Source organism: Bacillus rossius, chromosome 1 (assembly GCF_032445375.1).
Source record: "Bacillus rossius redtenbacheri isolate Brsri chromosome 1, Brsri_v3, whole genome shotgun sequence".
NCBI classification, from domain to species: Eukaryota; Metazoa; Arthropoda; class Insecta; order Phasmatodea; family Bacillidae; genus Bacillus; species Bacillus rossius.
The window spans coordinates 343,240,957-343,254,903 of record NC_086330.1 but is presented as its reverse complement, the minus strand read 5'-3'; the positions used below and the strand labels follow the sequence as shown (position 1 = coordinate 343,254,903).

The following is a 13,947-nucleotide window of genomic DNA, read 5'->3' as shown; positions in this document are numbered from 1 at the left end:
CCTATCCCGACCGCCTTCAGTGTGATACCGCGCGACGTATCGTATCACAGAACGTACGGTACTGGCCGACTCCAGCGAAAGTGTTTATACTTAAGGACGCCGTGCATATGCCTGCTGGCTGCACACACGTAAGTGTTTAGCCGAATTTAGGAGCCCGCTCATAGAGCCCTCCCTGCACCCGTTAACTTTTGGCGCTGGCCGTCTCCGGCGAGCATCGATCCACGTCCCGCGAGACTGCCGCGGTAACCATTGTCACGTAGTGTTGTGTTTAGTGTTGGTGAGAATTTTTGTAGCGGGAATGAACTGCAGAGCGGACTTTTAGAGTGTACCGTGTACCCACATGGACCCCCGGTGACACTCCCAAATTAAATGTATTCTCGCCAACTCGTATATCATTTTCCGTAATCTCCCGTCCTCCACACGGCCGAGCGGCCTTCACAGTCAAGGTAGAACTATTCAGGTTACATCCAAGCCGTGTAACTGGCGGGGCACGCGGGGGCAGAGTACCCACGACCCCACACCAACGGCCTAGCAGCCCGCTAGCCTGGCGCCCCTCCGAACAACAAGAGCATCGCGACGCCCGTAGCGCCCGTCAGGTACCCCGCGGGCCTTTCACAGAGGTCGGGTGCGTCCATCCCGGTCTGCGAGTCGCGCTGTACTGGCGTCTGGCCCTGGCGTGAGGGGAGGGGTGAGCTCCCTGTCGCGCCAGAGTTTCTAAAGTTCCGTTATTCGTAAAAAATTACGTTAATAATAAAAAGCAAGTGGCTCTAAATTCATACAATAAAACTTAATGATTAACTTAATATCTATATATGTTTTAGAAATGACATTTAATGAATTTGTATAAAATAAGTTTGAATATTAGAGCCATACTGGAGACTGTCTGTTTCTTGATAACTACTCCATGGCTAATGATAATGCTAATTTGGGGCAGTTTGAGTTACGTCACATATTTCACTATTGAATTTAGACTGAAGGCTGCAAGGGTTGCAATCACAGCTGTTTTAGTAGAAAGTTACACGTGAGTGACCCGGGCACTCCTACGTCGCACTTGTGTTGCATGGTGTTATTAATTCAATGTGGCGGTTTCGTTAAAGTTTGGTGAATTTACTGTATACATGGCTTGGTTTGTCTTGCCAATTAATGAAGGGCGTTGAAATACCTAAGTTCCGCGACGCACGCCTGACTCGGGTGGGCCATGGCTAGGGGCGCATTCCGTTAGCGGGGTTGGATACTGGCGGTTGCAGATCGGGCTTTAGGGTGGCCTTCGGTCGGACGACGTCAGTATAGGTTAGCTACATTATAACTACTTTAAAACATTGTGGATGGTTGGTTATATTAGGTAAGTATAGCTACATTAAAACTACTGTAAAATCATTGTATGGTTGCTTAGCAAATAACTTTTTAATATGTAGCTATCCAGGGCTAGGAAACCATTTAGATGATTTCACTGTATCTTTAATGTAACTATCCTAACCAAATCAACCGTCCACAATGTTTTAAAGTATTTATAATGTAGCTAACCTAACCTTTTACAATGAACAAAAAAAAAAACCCGAAGATAAACGATCGGATGTTTGGCTCTTTCGTGTGTGAAAGAAGGTTTCCTTTAACCTACAATCAGAAATTAATTTACTTTTTTGATTGCAATATACAAAAATGGATCTAATTTGTGAAAATATTTTTTTTTTTGTGATTTTTCAAGGACGTTAGTGGCTATCTCAATTCCCAAAAGTTCATTGAGCAGGTTTTACTTACTCATTTTTGTGGAATGTATAAAACATATTGTGTTATTTTCTGGATTTGTCACTTCGTTTGGATTGAGTTATGGCCATTTGTGTTAATTTGTTTTTGTATCTACCGGCAACAAAGTTTAGAAAATTTGGTTAGACATGAGTGATAATGTTTAAAACTAAACTACAGAGATTTAGTGTTTTATTTAATTAATTTCTGAAAAAAATGTTAAAAGATTTTGTTGATAATATAAAAATTGCTATAGAGCATGGGCGAACTGACATTGTAAGATCTCTTTTAGAAGCATGTAAGTTGTTTATTTTTTTAATTTATGTGCTTATAATATTTTTACGTACACAGTTAGTCTGTTTGATTATAGTAGTTAGATTTCTCATAATATTTTAATATTTTAAAGAATTTTTTATATTATTGTCGGGTTGTTGAGCGGTCGTTCCAGAACCCGCTCTTCTGCTACCTTTTACCGGTAGTTTCCTGTTCGAGTATTTGTCAATTTCCTATTGTGTGTGTGCTCATCTATCTAAATAAATAAATACGAAAATTGTATTTTTGAGTACTATTTTTACTGAATATGCTGTTAAAAAATTTTTTTTTTATGTTACTAACCAAACAAACCATTTATACTTCTATGAGTGTTTTAAACGGTAAATATTTACTTGGGCGGTATTTCCGAAAAAAAATGTTAAAAATCCGAAAATACCTTTATTTTATGCTCTTCAACTTCCTCTTATCATTAAAAGTGGCGGAGGTAAGAAATTCCAAATACTTTAGGAGATATCAAATTTTTTAATTTTCATTACAATACCTGGGTATTTATGCGGCGATCACCATTGTTTCTGGTTTACGAGTATCTATTATGTTTCTTATTGGACAATTTTGTCACGTGACAGTTCTGTGATTGGCCAGTATTCAAATGAACCAATACGTGATTATTTATTTATTTATTTATTAATGTTCCGTCGGAGGTATCGCGACGTAGGTGAACGACTACATCATTTCCTTCTAATGGCAAAGGAAATGTACCTGCCTCCAACTTAGGTGGGTTTTTAACATTTCGTATTTTAAAGTTTTATTTTTTATTTGGATATTGTTGCGCAAGTAATAAGTAACGAAAAATTTTTACGTGAGTTGTTAATGTTCATCATTTGTCGGGGTTTGTTAGGTCAGGTCAGTTACATTATAAATACTTTAAAACTAAAGAACCATTGAAATTAAATCATATTATTTTTAATGTACTCTTAGTTTGAAAGTATTCATAATGTAACTGACCTGACCTAATCGACCATTTATTTCCTACTGTTCATCCTTTGTCCCGGTTTGTTTGGTCAGGTCAGTTACATTATAAATATTTTAAAACTAAACAGCCATTAAAATTAATTCACATTAATTAATGTCCGCTTAGTTTGAAAGTATTAATAATGTAACTGACCTGACCTAATCGACCATTTGATTTATTACGCATTCACGAACACACTGCAAAATAACAAACATGGCGGCGTTCCAATGGTTGTACAGGTGTTGTATTGCAAAATTAAAAATTCGATATCTCCTAAAGTATTTGGAATTTCTTATCTCCGCCGGTTGATTTGAAAAGAGGAAGTGAAAGAGCATAGAATAAAAGTATTTTCGGATTTTTAGCATTTTTTTTCGCATATACCGCTACTCTACATATTTACCGAAATCACAGTTTATAGCTTACATTACAATACCTATGCAGTGACACAGTTATAATTTTTTATATGTTCTTATATTTGGAGAAAAACATATTCAGTAAACGTATCATTCACAACATTCCATTTCAAGACTGCAATTGTGCATTTTTGGTATAAATATTGCATGCAAATACCGCTAAACTACATATTTACCATATTACAAAGTAAAATCTTGAGAATGGTCGTTTATATTAGGTTAACAACATTAAAAATACTTAAAAATATTGTGGACTGTTAGTTTGGTAGTATAGTTACTATGAAAATATTGTTAAATATTTTTTTAGTGGTTACTTTTATATATATTTATATCCTATGTGTTGATCTAGTACAGTGGTTTTCAAATTGTGTGCTAGGCTGGTGCACCATTTAATTGTAGGTATTCCGCTTATTTTGATAAAACTTTGTCATTGTGTGTTATCTGAACGACTACTGGTTTGTTTAAACAGTGCGTTAGTTCAGTACAGCATTGTAGTTGCACTTCACTGTTTGTAAACAAGCCCGAATAAACGTTGGGTATATTTAGTTTTAATTTTTATTACTTTTTGACGTGACAACGTCTAATAAATCGATGAACGCCGGCTGCACGCAACAAAAAGTGTCCCGTTACACACATTGTCCCATTACGACGTGTCCCGTTACGCTCATGTACGCTTGCGTCGCATCTATCTCTCTTCCACTCGATTGGAACAACCATCAATTTTACTTTTTCGAGGCACGTTAAACTTGAAACACTCCCATTCGTTTCCTACTTTTCCTATCATCGTCCTATCCTTAACAGAATAACACAGATTGGAAGAAGTTAAATAGCAAACATGTATAAATGTTATAGTTAAAATAATCTGTTCGTTAAAGTAATAAAACATATTTGAATTATTGAGTGCAAATAAAAGTAAATTTATCAATTAAATTGTAGATTTCATTTCACTCCTTCTTTGTATCCATACAGAATAGTGATAATTCAATAAAAATGATTCAATTTTATTCATTAAAGTATGCAATGATTTCATCAATGTTTTGTTATGACGTTGTCACGTTAAACTATCGTCCGTTAACCGACTTCACAGACAACCAATATTTTTCTGTAATATTGGACTTATTTAAATAAAATATATTTCTTGAACATTTATTGAAGTGTACTTACAATTATTAGTTGGATTTTTAAGGCAAAAGTGTTTGGGAACTACTAGTAAAGTATTCGGGCTATTTTGGCTCCAAATTTCATCCCAGTTAGTTCAGTCGTGATTCAATAGGGTTTTATGCAATACAATTTTGCACAGAGGCTTTAAGGAAACGGAACCTCCAATATTATAATGAACTTCGAACCATTTGGGTGCCAACTCATTGTAAATATATTTGGCGTTGGGATCGAACGCACAGCTCTTGATGTGTTTACGATCATGGAAACCAAGGAATTAGGTTTGGTAGTAATGTGATTAAGTAACAAACATTTATCCAAATATTCATACTTTTACTTTTTTAATATTAGTGGGTTGTTTACTGTAGTCTGTCTCATGCTTAGATTACAGTACAGAGCAAGTGACACACACTGTTGCCAGATTAATGATACTGTACTGCTTATTACAATTCTTACAATGATAATTATAATTAGTTTAAATATAGATTTTTTAAAATTCTACTGAATTTACTATGACCTTAAAATATTGTGTTTTGACAGTAATATTGCAGTTGTATGCATTCTGATAAAAGAAAATTAGGCTACAGTTCTAAATGTCTATTTTTATCTCACAGGAGAAACTAGTAGTTGGTCACTATCAGAAATGAGGCATTCCATTAATTATATGCTATAGTAAAACATAGCCAAAAAGATTTAATATTAAATCATAAAAAAATTTGATCACAAAAATGGTTAAAAAGAAGATGGTTTTCATTTCCTTAGAAATAAAAATTTAACTTATTATATTGTGTTTTTGATGAAACACAGCAAGAAAATGTATTTCCAGAATTCTCATTACAAATTTTCCTTTACAGAATAATTTTTTTTGAAGACTATAATTTTGGTGCTCTTTGGGTGTGTCTGGCAACATTGGACTTAAATACCGTAGGTCCCGTGTTCGTATCCCAGTGCAGCAATCATTATTTTAATATTTAATGGTTTCCCGAAATCACTCCTCAAAATTCTGAGATGATCTCTCTGTGTAGGTTCATGGTCAGTTTCTCCCCTGGTAGCCTTGAATTGTGTTGCTGAGTGTTAGAGTATTTAATGATCTCGTCCACAAGATTTGAAACCCAACTCTTCAAATAAAAAATTTAAAAAACTGTATAGATTAGTTAAGATATTTACATTAAGCCTTTAGCTTTTTTGTTTGCTCGTCCAGATTACCTTTTCATGACTTGCTTTAATTTGCTGAAAGGTGATGCTGAGGACAATGAACCAGACATGACGAAGGACCAGCTGCTGAACGGCCTGATGGTGGAAGACGGCACATTCCTGTTGTATGCCACAAAGGTACGTGAGGCCATTAGATAAGTAAATCCTTAAGCCTCGAGGCGCTTGCTTACCTAGAGTAATTATTAGAATAAAAGGTCTTTACACCGGCGTTCTATGATTCGGCTCATTCTGTAATTCTGCATTATATAGTTGCATTCTATAATCGGGTAATCTATGGTTAGAGCCATTAGCCACATTCATTAATCCTGCATTTTATGGTTTAGTACATTCTGTAGTCCAGCATTCTATGGTTAGGCACATTCTGTAATTCGGCACCAATCTAGCCGCTTGTGTTAAGATTTTTTCAGGTGGATTCAGGAGTTGACCTTGTCTATCAGGTTGCATTAATGCGCTCCCTGCGTTTTTTTGTTCACTCTAGATTTTATCGTAACCATCAATTTTCTTTTCAGTACAGTGTTTCCTGTTTTCTAGCAGGTTACATTCTACATTTTACAGGTACATTTCCATAATGATTTTTTTTTTAGGAAGACCAACACTCCTCTGTAATGTTTCTGTCTATAGAGTAACTTATTAAAATGTGTTTTCAATACCATTGTACTGTTTGTTAATTTTTTTTGTTATTCCTGTTAAAACCCTATTGATGTTTGATAATCCGGCATGGTGGTGGTCCCGAATGTGCCAGATAAAATTATTGCTTTTTGGATTTCTTAAAGTTAAATTCTTTATAAATCATACTGACATAATTTTCATGCTTTCAACCATAGCACTTTGTGATATAGTAATCTCGAAGCAGCAAAATTTCTTTAGTAAAACTTAACATCAATTTTTATAGATATTATGTGAAGACACAGCACCACGCTGGGTTTAAACTCTAAATTATAAACATTTGCTTAGATTTTTTTATATTTAATATTTGAATTATTAAACATGGTGTTATGACATTTTCTACTGACATTTAACCAATAATAAAAATTGCAGTGTAATTTTATTATCCATTAATTACATCCCTATTTGACAGTTACCCAACCAAAACATTGCCATGTGGTAGTCACATGGTTTTCCACATGGCAATGTTATTGTTGATATTTGGCCGAAGGATACATAGTCACCTTGAAAATAGATCCCAGCTTGAAGCAGGGCTTCCTAAAAGTATGAACTTACCGTGCGGCGACTATACACCGGCCCCGTGCGTTTAGTATCCAGTCATCTCTATGCTATAGGTATTTAGCAGACTCGGGGTCTTATCGTCTTCAGATTGTATATTTGAGCATTTAAACAACGATTCTCAGTTGGACAGTGGGAAACAGTTTAGTGAAGTTTAATGCTTTTAGCTTTGGTGGTTTTGCAGATATGTATTAAGGTGTTATCTTTAAAAGATTTGTGCAATGGGAGTGCATGACTTGATGTAAGTTTTTGGACATACGCCATTGCTAAGAACTTTTTCTGTTGAAGAAAAACTAATAAATAAAATAAATAAATAAAAATAAAAATAAAAATACTCAAAAAAATATACAAAAAACACACAAAATTAAGCAAACAATTGCTGTTGTTAACAAGGATATGAACACCACAAAATATTCCGAAACAGGAATATGGTCAGCAAACAAAGAAAAAACAAAGAAAAATGTACTAAGAGAACGAAAAAATCCCCACAAATGATGACAACACAAAAATATTGAAACCCAAAATAATTCAGCACAACAGTTGAAGCGAGACAAAAAACATGACAAAACGAAAAAACAAACAAATACAATAGTTTTACCTAAACCTCTTAGTACATTTTTCTTTGTTTTTTCTTTGTTTGCTGACCATATTCCTGTTTCGGAATATTTTGTGGTGTTCATATCCTTGTTAACAACAGCAATTGTTTGCTTAATTTTGTGTGTTTTTTGTATATTTTTTTGAGTATTTTTATTTTTATTTTTATTTATTTATTTTATTTATTAGTTTTTCTTCAACAGAAAAAGTTCTTAGCAATGGCGTATGTCCAAAAACTTACATCAAGTCATGTATTAAGGTGAAAGGTTTTGGGCTAGATGGGGTAAGAGGACCCATGGTTGTAAAAGGGACCTTATACAGGCTTTTAGCTTTGGTGGTTTTGCAGATATGTATTAAGGTGAAAGGTTTTGGGCTAGATGGGGTAAGAGGGCCCATGGTTGTAAAAGGGACCTTATGCGCCATGTGCGTGGGTGTGTTAGCCAGAGGGTGTCACACAAGCATCGTGACTGCTTTTTTTTTAGCTGGACCAGGCGGACGTAGTTCGCACCCTGCTGTCATGCGGAGCGGACCCAGGTGTGCAGAATGCCCAGGGCCTGAATGCTGTCGACGCAGCTGCGAATCAGTACATGCGCCAAATCTACGTGGAAGAGCTTCTCAGGGCGACTGCCAAATCGGAGTAAGTGAAAGATGATAGACATACATTAGTGATTAACTGAGGTCCCGTTTTATCTGGGCCGACCTAAAGTGCCATTACTGGAAAAGACTGTTGAAACATTTGCTTGAGGACCTAGGAAATGATCTAACTGTTGTTGAAAGCCGTAATAATATTAGCCTCAGTGACGAAATTCACAGGTTTAGTGATCATGAAGCGACACGAAAGAATTGACACTGAAGAAAAACTGAGAAAATGTTACTATGAAAAAAGAGGCCACTGGGCCAAATCAAAACCATGACAATTTTCGAATTATATTGGTGCTGTTTGAGATTTTTCTTATCCAAGGTTGCAGTGGTCCATATTAACTTGGTTAACTATATAAATATATAATCAGTTAGAGCTCAGTATTTCTTGCTACAGTTTGGTTTCTGTTTATTCCAGGTCTTGATGAATAACAATTTGGAAAGTGAGACTGTAGAAGTAATGTTGTATGCGTCAATCAGCTCTAGAAACATAGAAATTAACTTCTAGTCAGTTAACACAATTAAGTTAATTCAGGCAAAAATTTTAAATATAATCATTTCCAGAATTTTTTACAGAGAACAGTATGATAACTAGTTCTTATATTTAGTGGTGTAGGAATTATCATTTATTTATATGGTATTTTGAGATGCAAACTCAGTGTTTGAAGAAACTGTGGAATTAATTTAATAATCCTTTGAAATGACAGAGTAGACAATTTGCTATGACTGCATAAAATAGACATTTAAATTCAGATATATTTTATTCTTATACCTAATTATCATTTATTTATATGGTATTTTGAGATGCAAACTCAGTGTTTGAAGAAACTGTGGAATTAATTTAACAATCCTTTGAAATGACATAGTAGACAATTTGCTATGACTGCATAAAATAGACATTTAAATTCAAATATGTTTTATTTTTATACCTAATTTAAACTCCTAAAGTAATTAATTTTTTTTTAACTTGCAGCATTTATGATTACATTTTCCCCCGTGTTTCTAAACTTTTATGATAATGCTGCTAAAAAAAAAAAAGAAAATGTTTACAGTATTATGATCGATTCAATATGTGTTTTTGGACTGCTGATTACACTATTATGTATTTCATAAGAAACTCAATATCAAACAATAAAGATAAATATACAAACTCAGAAAAAAAAAGCCAAAATCAGACAGTGTCAAAAAATAAATTTAAATCATAGCACAGAATATTCCTTGGAAGGAATTAATAAAAAAAAAATATTACAACACAGACAGACACATTGGGATTATGATGAGACAGCAGCAACAAGAACGGTAAGTGAAGACAAAATACTACCTAGGACAACACAATGACAAACAGAATAACCCATCGATGATACTAAACAGATAAAATTGACAAAACAACGGCAACACAGAGATGCACAGGTGAACCCAGTGATGTGACAAACCAGATATTCTGGACACCACAACGACAGCACAGACAAATGCAGTAGTCGTCTTAAGACAACAGTTGCGATGTTTCGGGAATTGAGACTGTTTGTGCTGGAGGATAGGAACAGATCTCAGTTCCCGAAACATCGCAACTATTGTTTAAGAAAGCATACTGTCATCCACACTGTACTGTACTGTACTGTAGTGTAGTGTATAGTGCATCAATTTTTCTTGGACTCCTGTGAGTGTGAAGTGTGAATAAAACAAGCTTTCACTATATGTTTGAATTTAATTAAATAAATAATATATGTTCGTGAATAATTTGATGTTCAATTCGGACTTATATTCAAATAAAAAGAGATTAGATATTTAGAAGCCTGTACAAATTTTGATGACCTGTGAGTGGTCTTGGCTGTTTTATTGTAGGTACAAGTTGCAATAAACCATTTTGTACAAAACCATTGTTGTATTAATTTTTCTGGTACTCCTATTATGTGTAAAGTGTTTGTTTGCTAGAATTTACAGTTGGTTCATGCGTAAGTGAAATCTTTCGGGAACCCTACTTAAGATCAACCTTCAGAGTCCTTATGCCACCTGAATAGTGTTGCCACAAGCCTAGTAACTAGGAGGCATGCTTCGAGCAAGGGTAAGCTGTTGCTGTCACAATTTAATATTATTAAAATGTGCATAAACGAAAATATACAAATTATAGTAGCCACCAGTTTCATACAGAGAACGTTTTTGTGAGAAATTTAGTCATAAAGCTAATTTTTTTTGTAATATGTTGCCAATTAAACTGTTTATAATAGTGTGTCAAAACTTTCTTTCAACCCCATTTTAAAGACAGTAATTTTTTTTTGTTTCAGTGGTTTATTCAGAAGGTTTCTGATTAATATCATATTGTTGCCGATTTATAAAAATAGAGGGGGGATCAATACTTTACCTGAATTTATATTTATACTTATAACAAGCACGATACGGTGCTATCGTATGTGTAAATGTAATAAAACAGGCTCACTGTAAGTCTGGATATTTTGTCGCTGTAGGAAATAATCCTGGATCTGCACCTGACCACATCGTCACGCATGTTGTGTTGGCCGTGCGGTGTTGTCAGTGAAGCCAGCAGCATGTTGTGTACGTGCTCCTTTGCCCAGGGTGGGGAGAGTGTGCCAGCTGATTGCCGCTGGGATCAGCATCAACTCGTGGGACAGCGAGGAGAGCAAGAACACCCCCTTGCACTGGGCTGCCTGCTACGGGAACAAGGACATGGTGTCCTGCCTGATAAGTACGTTTACCTCTGGTCCCCCCGGTGCTTCCGAGAGCTTTGGTGCCACGACTCTTGCCGTGTTTTTCACCTTCGTACATGAAATTTGGTCACTTGGTCGTACTAGGGATAAGATTTTACTGTGCATAGTGATAAAACTGATACAACGCCGAACTGTGAGTCAGCACATTGTTGTTAATACTGAAATTCAAGTTGGTATGCAATGTAACACTGAAATGCAATTCAAGTCATTAAATAAAAATCAAATTGAAACAAAACTTAACAAAAAATTATATAAATTTATTAAATTAACATCCAAAATTCAACGCATGTCATTGTTTTAGTATGTAGTTTGTAGAAAAGTGTATCGGCCAAGTGCACCGTGGAAATTTATTACCGATAGATAGATAATGCTCCTCAATTACCCTACTTTTGATTACTAAATGTTTGAGTTTGCCTATAAACAACTGAAACCTTTGTAAAAAATAAAACCAACACCACGAAATTGCCTGTGGGAGGACAGTATTTTGAAACAATGTTAATTTAAATTATCTTAAATTAAGAACTTTTGGAAGATTAAGTTATGCCATAGTAAAAGAAATTGTAAAAATTTTGTGCCAGAAATTAATCAGTGTTTTAGTTTAGCAATTTTCTAGCATCCGTCGCACAAGGGTGGATAAAAACGTTTACTAAATAAATTGATTAAGCATTAAGGCAAGATCTTACGGGATTGTATGTAACATACCGAATGTTGGAACACTCATGACCTCAGTGGTCGTAAGTAACAGGTAGTGTTCTCTGGCCGAACTAGCTAGTTGGACATGTAGAACCCTAACAAACTTAAAATACATTTTGTGATATTTTGTAGGTTTCACTGTCGATATAGTGTACTGGTGAAATTGTATTTAATCAATTTCTAAAGACTTTTTTTTATGCTCTGTGCCAACCTCAACTCCTGTATATTTATCTAGAGAAATCCTAGGACTGGATATGTTAAATATTATATGTAATTTACAACAAGGTAACCCAAGTTAAAAATAATTTTTTTATATGTAAATGCACTGTTTTAATTTCCTACCAATTAACCTCACATTAACCCAATAAATGTGTGTAAAATAAATAAGTGAAGCTTACTATCACATTATAGTAATTATATATATAAATTTTTATGTACATAACTTTGGTGATAAACTTGTAGTCAGCATTACTACATGTTTTGACATATGTACACAAATGTAATAAGTTTAAGTGTGGAGAGTATACTATACATAAATTAAAAATAGACAATACCATACTACTACATACATTGGTGTCCCAAGTGTGGCCTTAGCAATAATCACAAATACAATATGTACTGCAACTGTTTCTGTAAATTACATCTAACACTTAAGTACCTATTATTTACAACCTTATACAGTGTTTGTCCAGATAGTTGGGATAAAAAAAATTTAACTTGACAGTTTTATTTTCAACATTGCTTTGATCTTGTGTTTTGGTTATCAGTGACCCCTTTCAATCATTACTCCAGATAATTGGGGGTCTACTGTACGTGTATGCCTATATTTTTAAAACTGAAGTAATAGCTACAACTACATTTTTTTAAATGCTAAAACCAGCTCACACAGTTTATGCAATTTGTTTTTCTTCAAGTTTACTAAATTTATTAGCTAAGAGAGTTGTGTTAGATCATACATGGACTGGATTATGTTTATTACTTTTTTGGTTGTCTTTAACATGTTGAACACTGGACTCTCTCTCCCTTTTGATAACTATGGCTTTGTTTAGTCATGTTAAAAAGCAAATTTATAATGCATGTACATAAGTACACAAACTTTTTTTTTTAGTAAAAGGTGGACAGAATACAGTTTTACTTCATTTCCCATGGTTTCCAGTACTAGCTAACATGGACAGCGAGATAGCTTAGAGTTCGTAAGCCTCAATATCCTTAAAAAGTCCTTAATTTGTCTTTAATTGAATAAGGATCCTTAAAAATGCTAAATGTAACTTATAATCCTTTAAAACTCCTTACTAAAGACTGATTGCATACAAGTAAGGGATAAATGTGGGTATTTTAATGCTCTTTTGTTTCCAACTTGGCAAAAAACAATGCATGCGTAGTACTATTTGCGATATTCGGACCACGTGATTAGATTTTATACATTAAAAAATGTTTCAATTTTGTTTCTTACTTTAAACGTGTAAAGTAAATTTAATTAGTGATTATTTTTTGTGCATTAACTATTTAACATTATTTTCATTAGGTACATTACAAATTATTTTCCCCTCTATATAATGGTAAAGGGGTCCTTAAAAACTTATTAATTTTTAGTTACACACGAAGGTACGGACCATGTAGCTGCAGCAAACTCTTCTTGAGGCCACAGTGGTTAAGTGCTCAGATCACTCATCTATCCACCAAAGTGATCTGAGTTCAGTTCCCAGTGGGGTTCAATCCAGATATTTCTCAAGGAAGAAATATGGCAGATGTTGCCGTGAATGGTAGGTTTTCTTGTTTCTCAGGGTCCTCCCAGTTCCCGCACCATTTCATTCCATCAATAATCTAATAGAATCTAATGACTAGGATAAAGATTGTATGGTGAATTGCGATAAAACCAAAATAACTGAAAAACAACATCAGTACACTATATACATAACACCGAAATGCAACTTAGTACACCATGAAGCAGCCAAATGCAACTATAATTGGGAAACTAATCATCATTTATAACCAAAAATTAACTCAAATCAAAAAACCTAATATATTACTAAAGTAATTTCAATAAATGTAATTTATTTAACAGAAAATTTGTCAAGCCCTACTTAATAATAGGACTTTTTTTTATCTTGCAATTTTGACGTGACGTCTAATAAATCGCCGGATGCACGCACAAAAAAGTGTCCCGTTACGCACTTTTCCCGTTATGCTGTGTCCCGTTACACTCATTGTACCCTTGCGCCACATGTATCTCTCTCCCATTTGTTTCCTACTTTTCCTA

General features: G+C 34.5%; 1 protein-coding gene across 1 annotated transcript in view; it reads left to right on the top strand.

Moving 5' to 3' along the window:
• Positions 1 to 1,838: 1,838 nt before the first annotated feature.
• Positions 1,839 to 13,947, top strand: part of LOC134528147 (uncharacterized) — a 69,850-nt gene continuing 57,741 nt past the window's right edge. The window contains exons 1-4 of the mRNA XM_063361472.1: positions 1,839 to 2,041; positions 5,837 to 5,931; positions 8,115 to 8,269; positions 10,842 to 10,972. Coding sequence (XP_063217542.1) covers positions 1,960 to 2,041; positions 5,837 to 5,931; positions 8,115 to 8,269; positions 10,842 to 10,972 — 463 coding nt within the window. The 5' untranslated portion in view covers positions 1,839 to 1,959. The remainder of the gene's footprint in view (positions 2,042 to 5,836; positions 5,932 to 8,114; positions 8,270 to 10,841; positions 10,973 to 13,947) is intronic.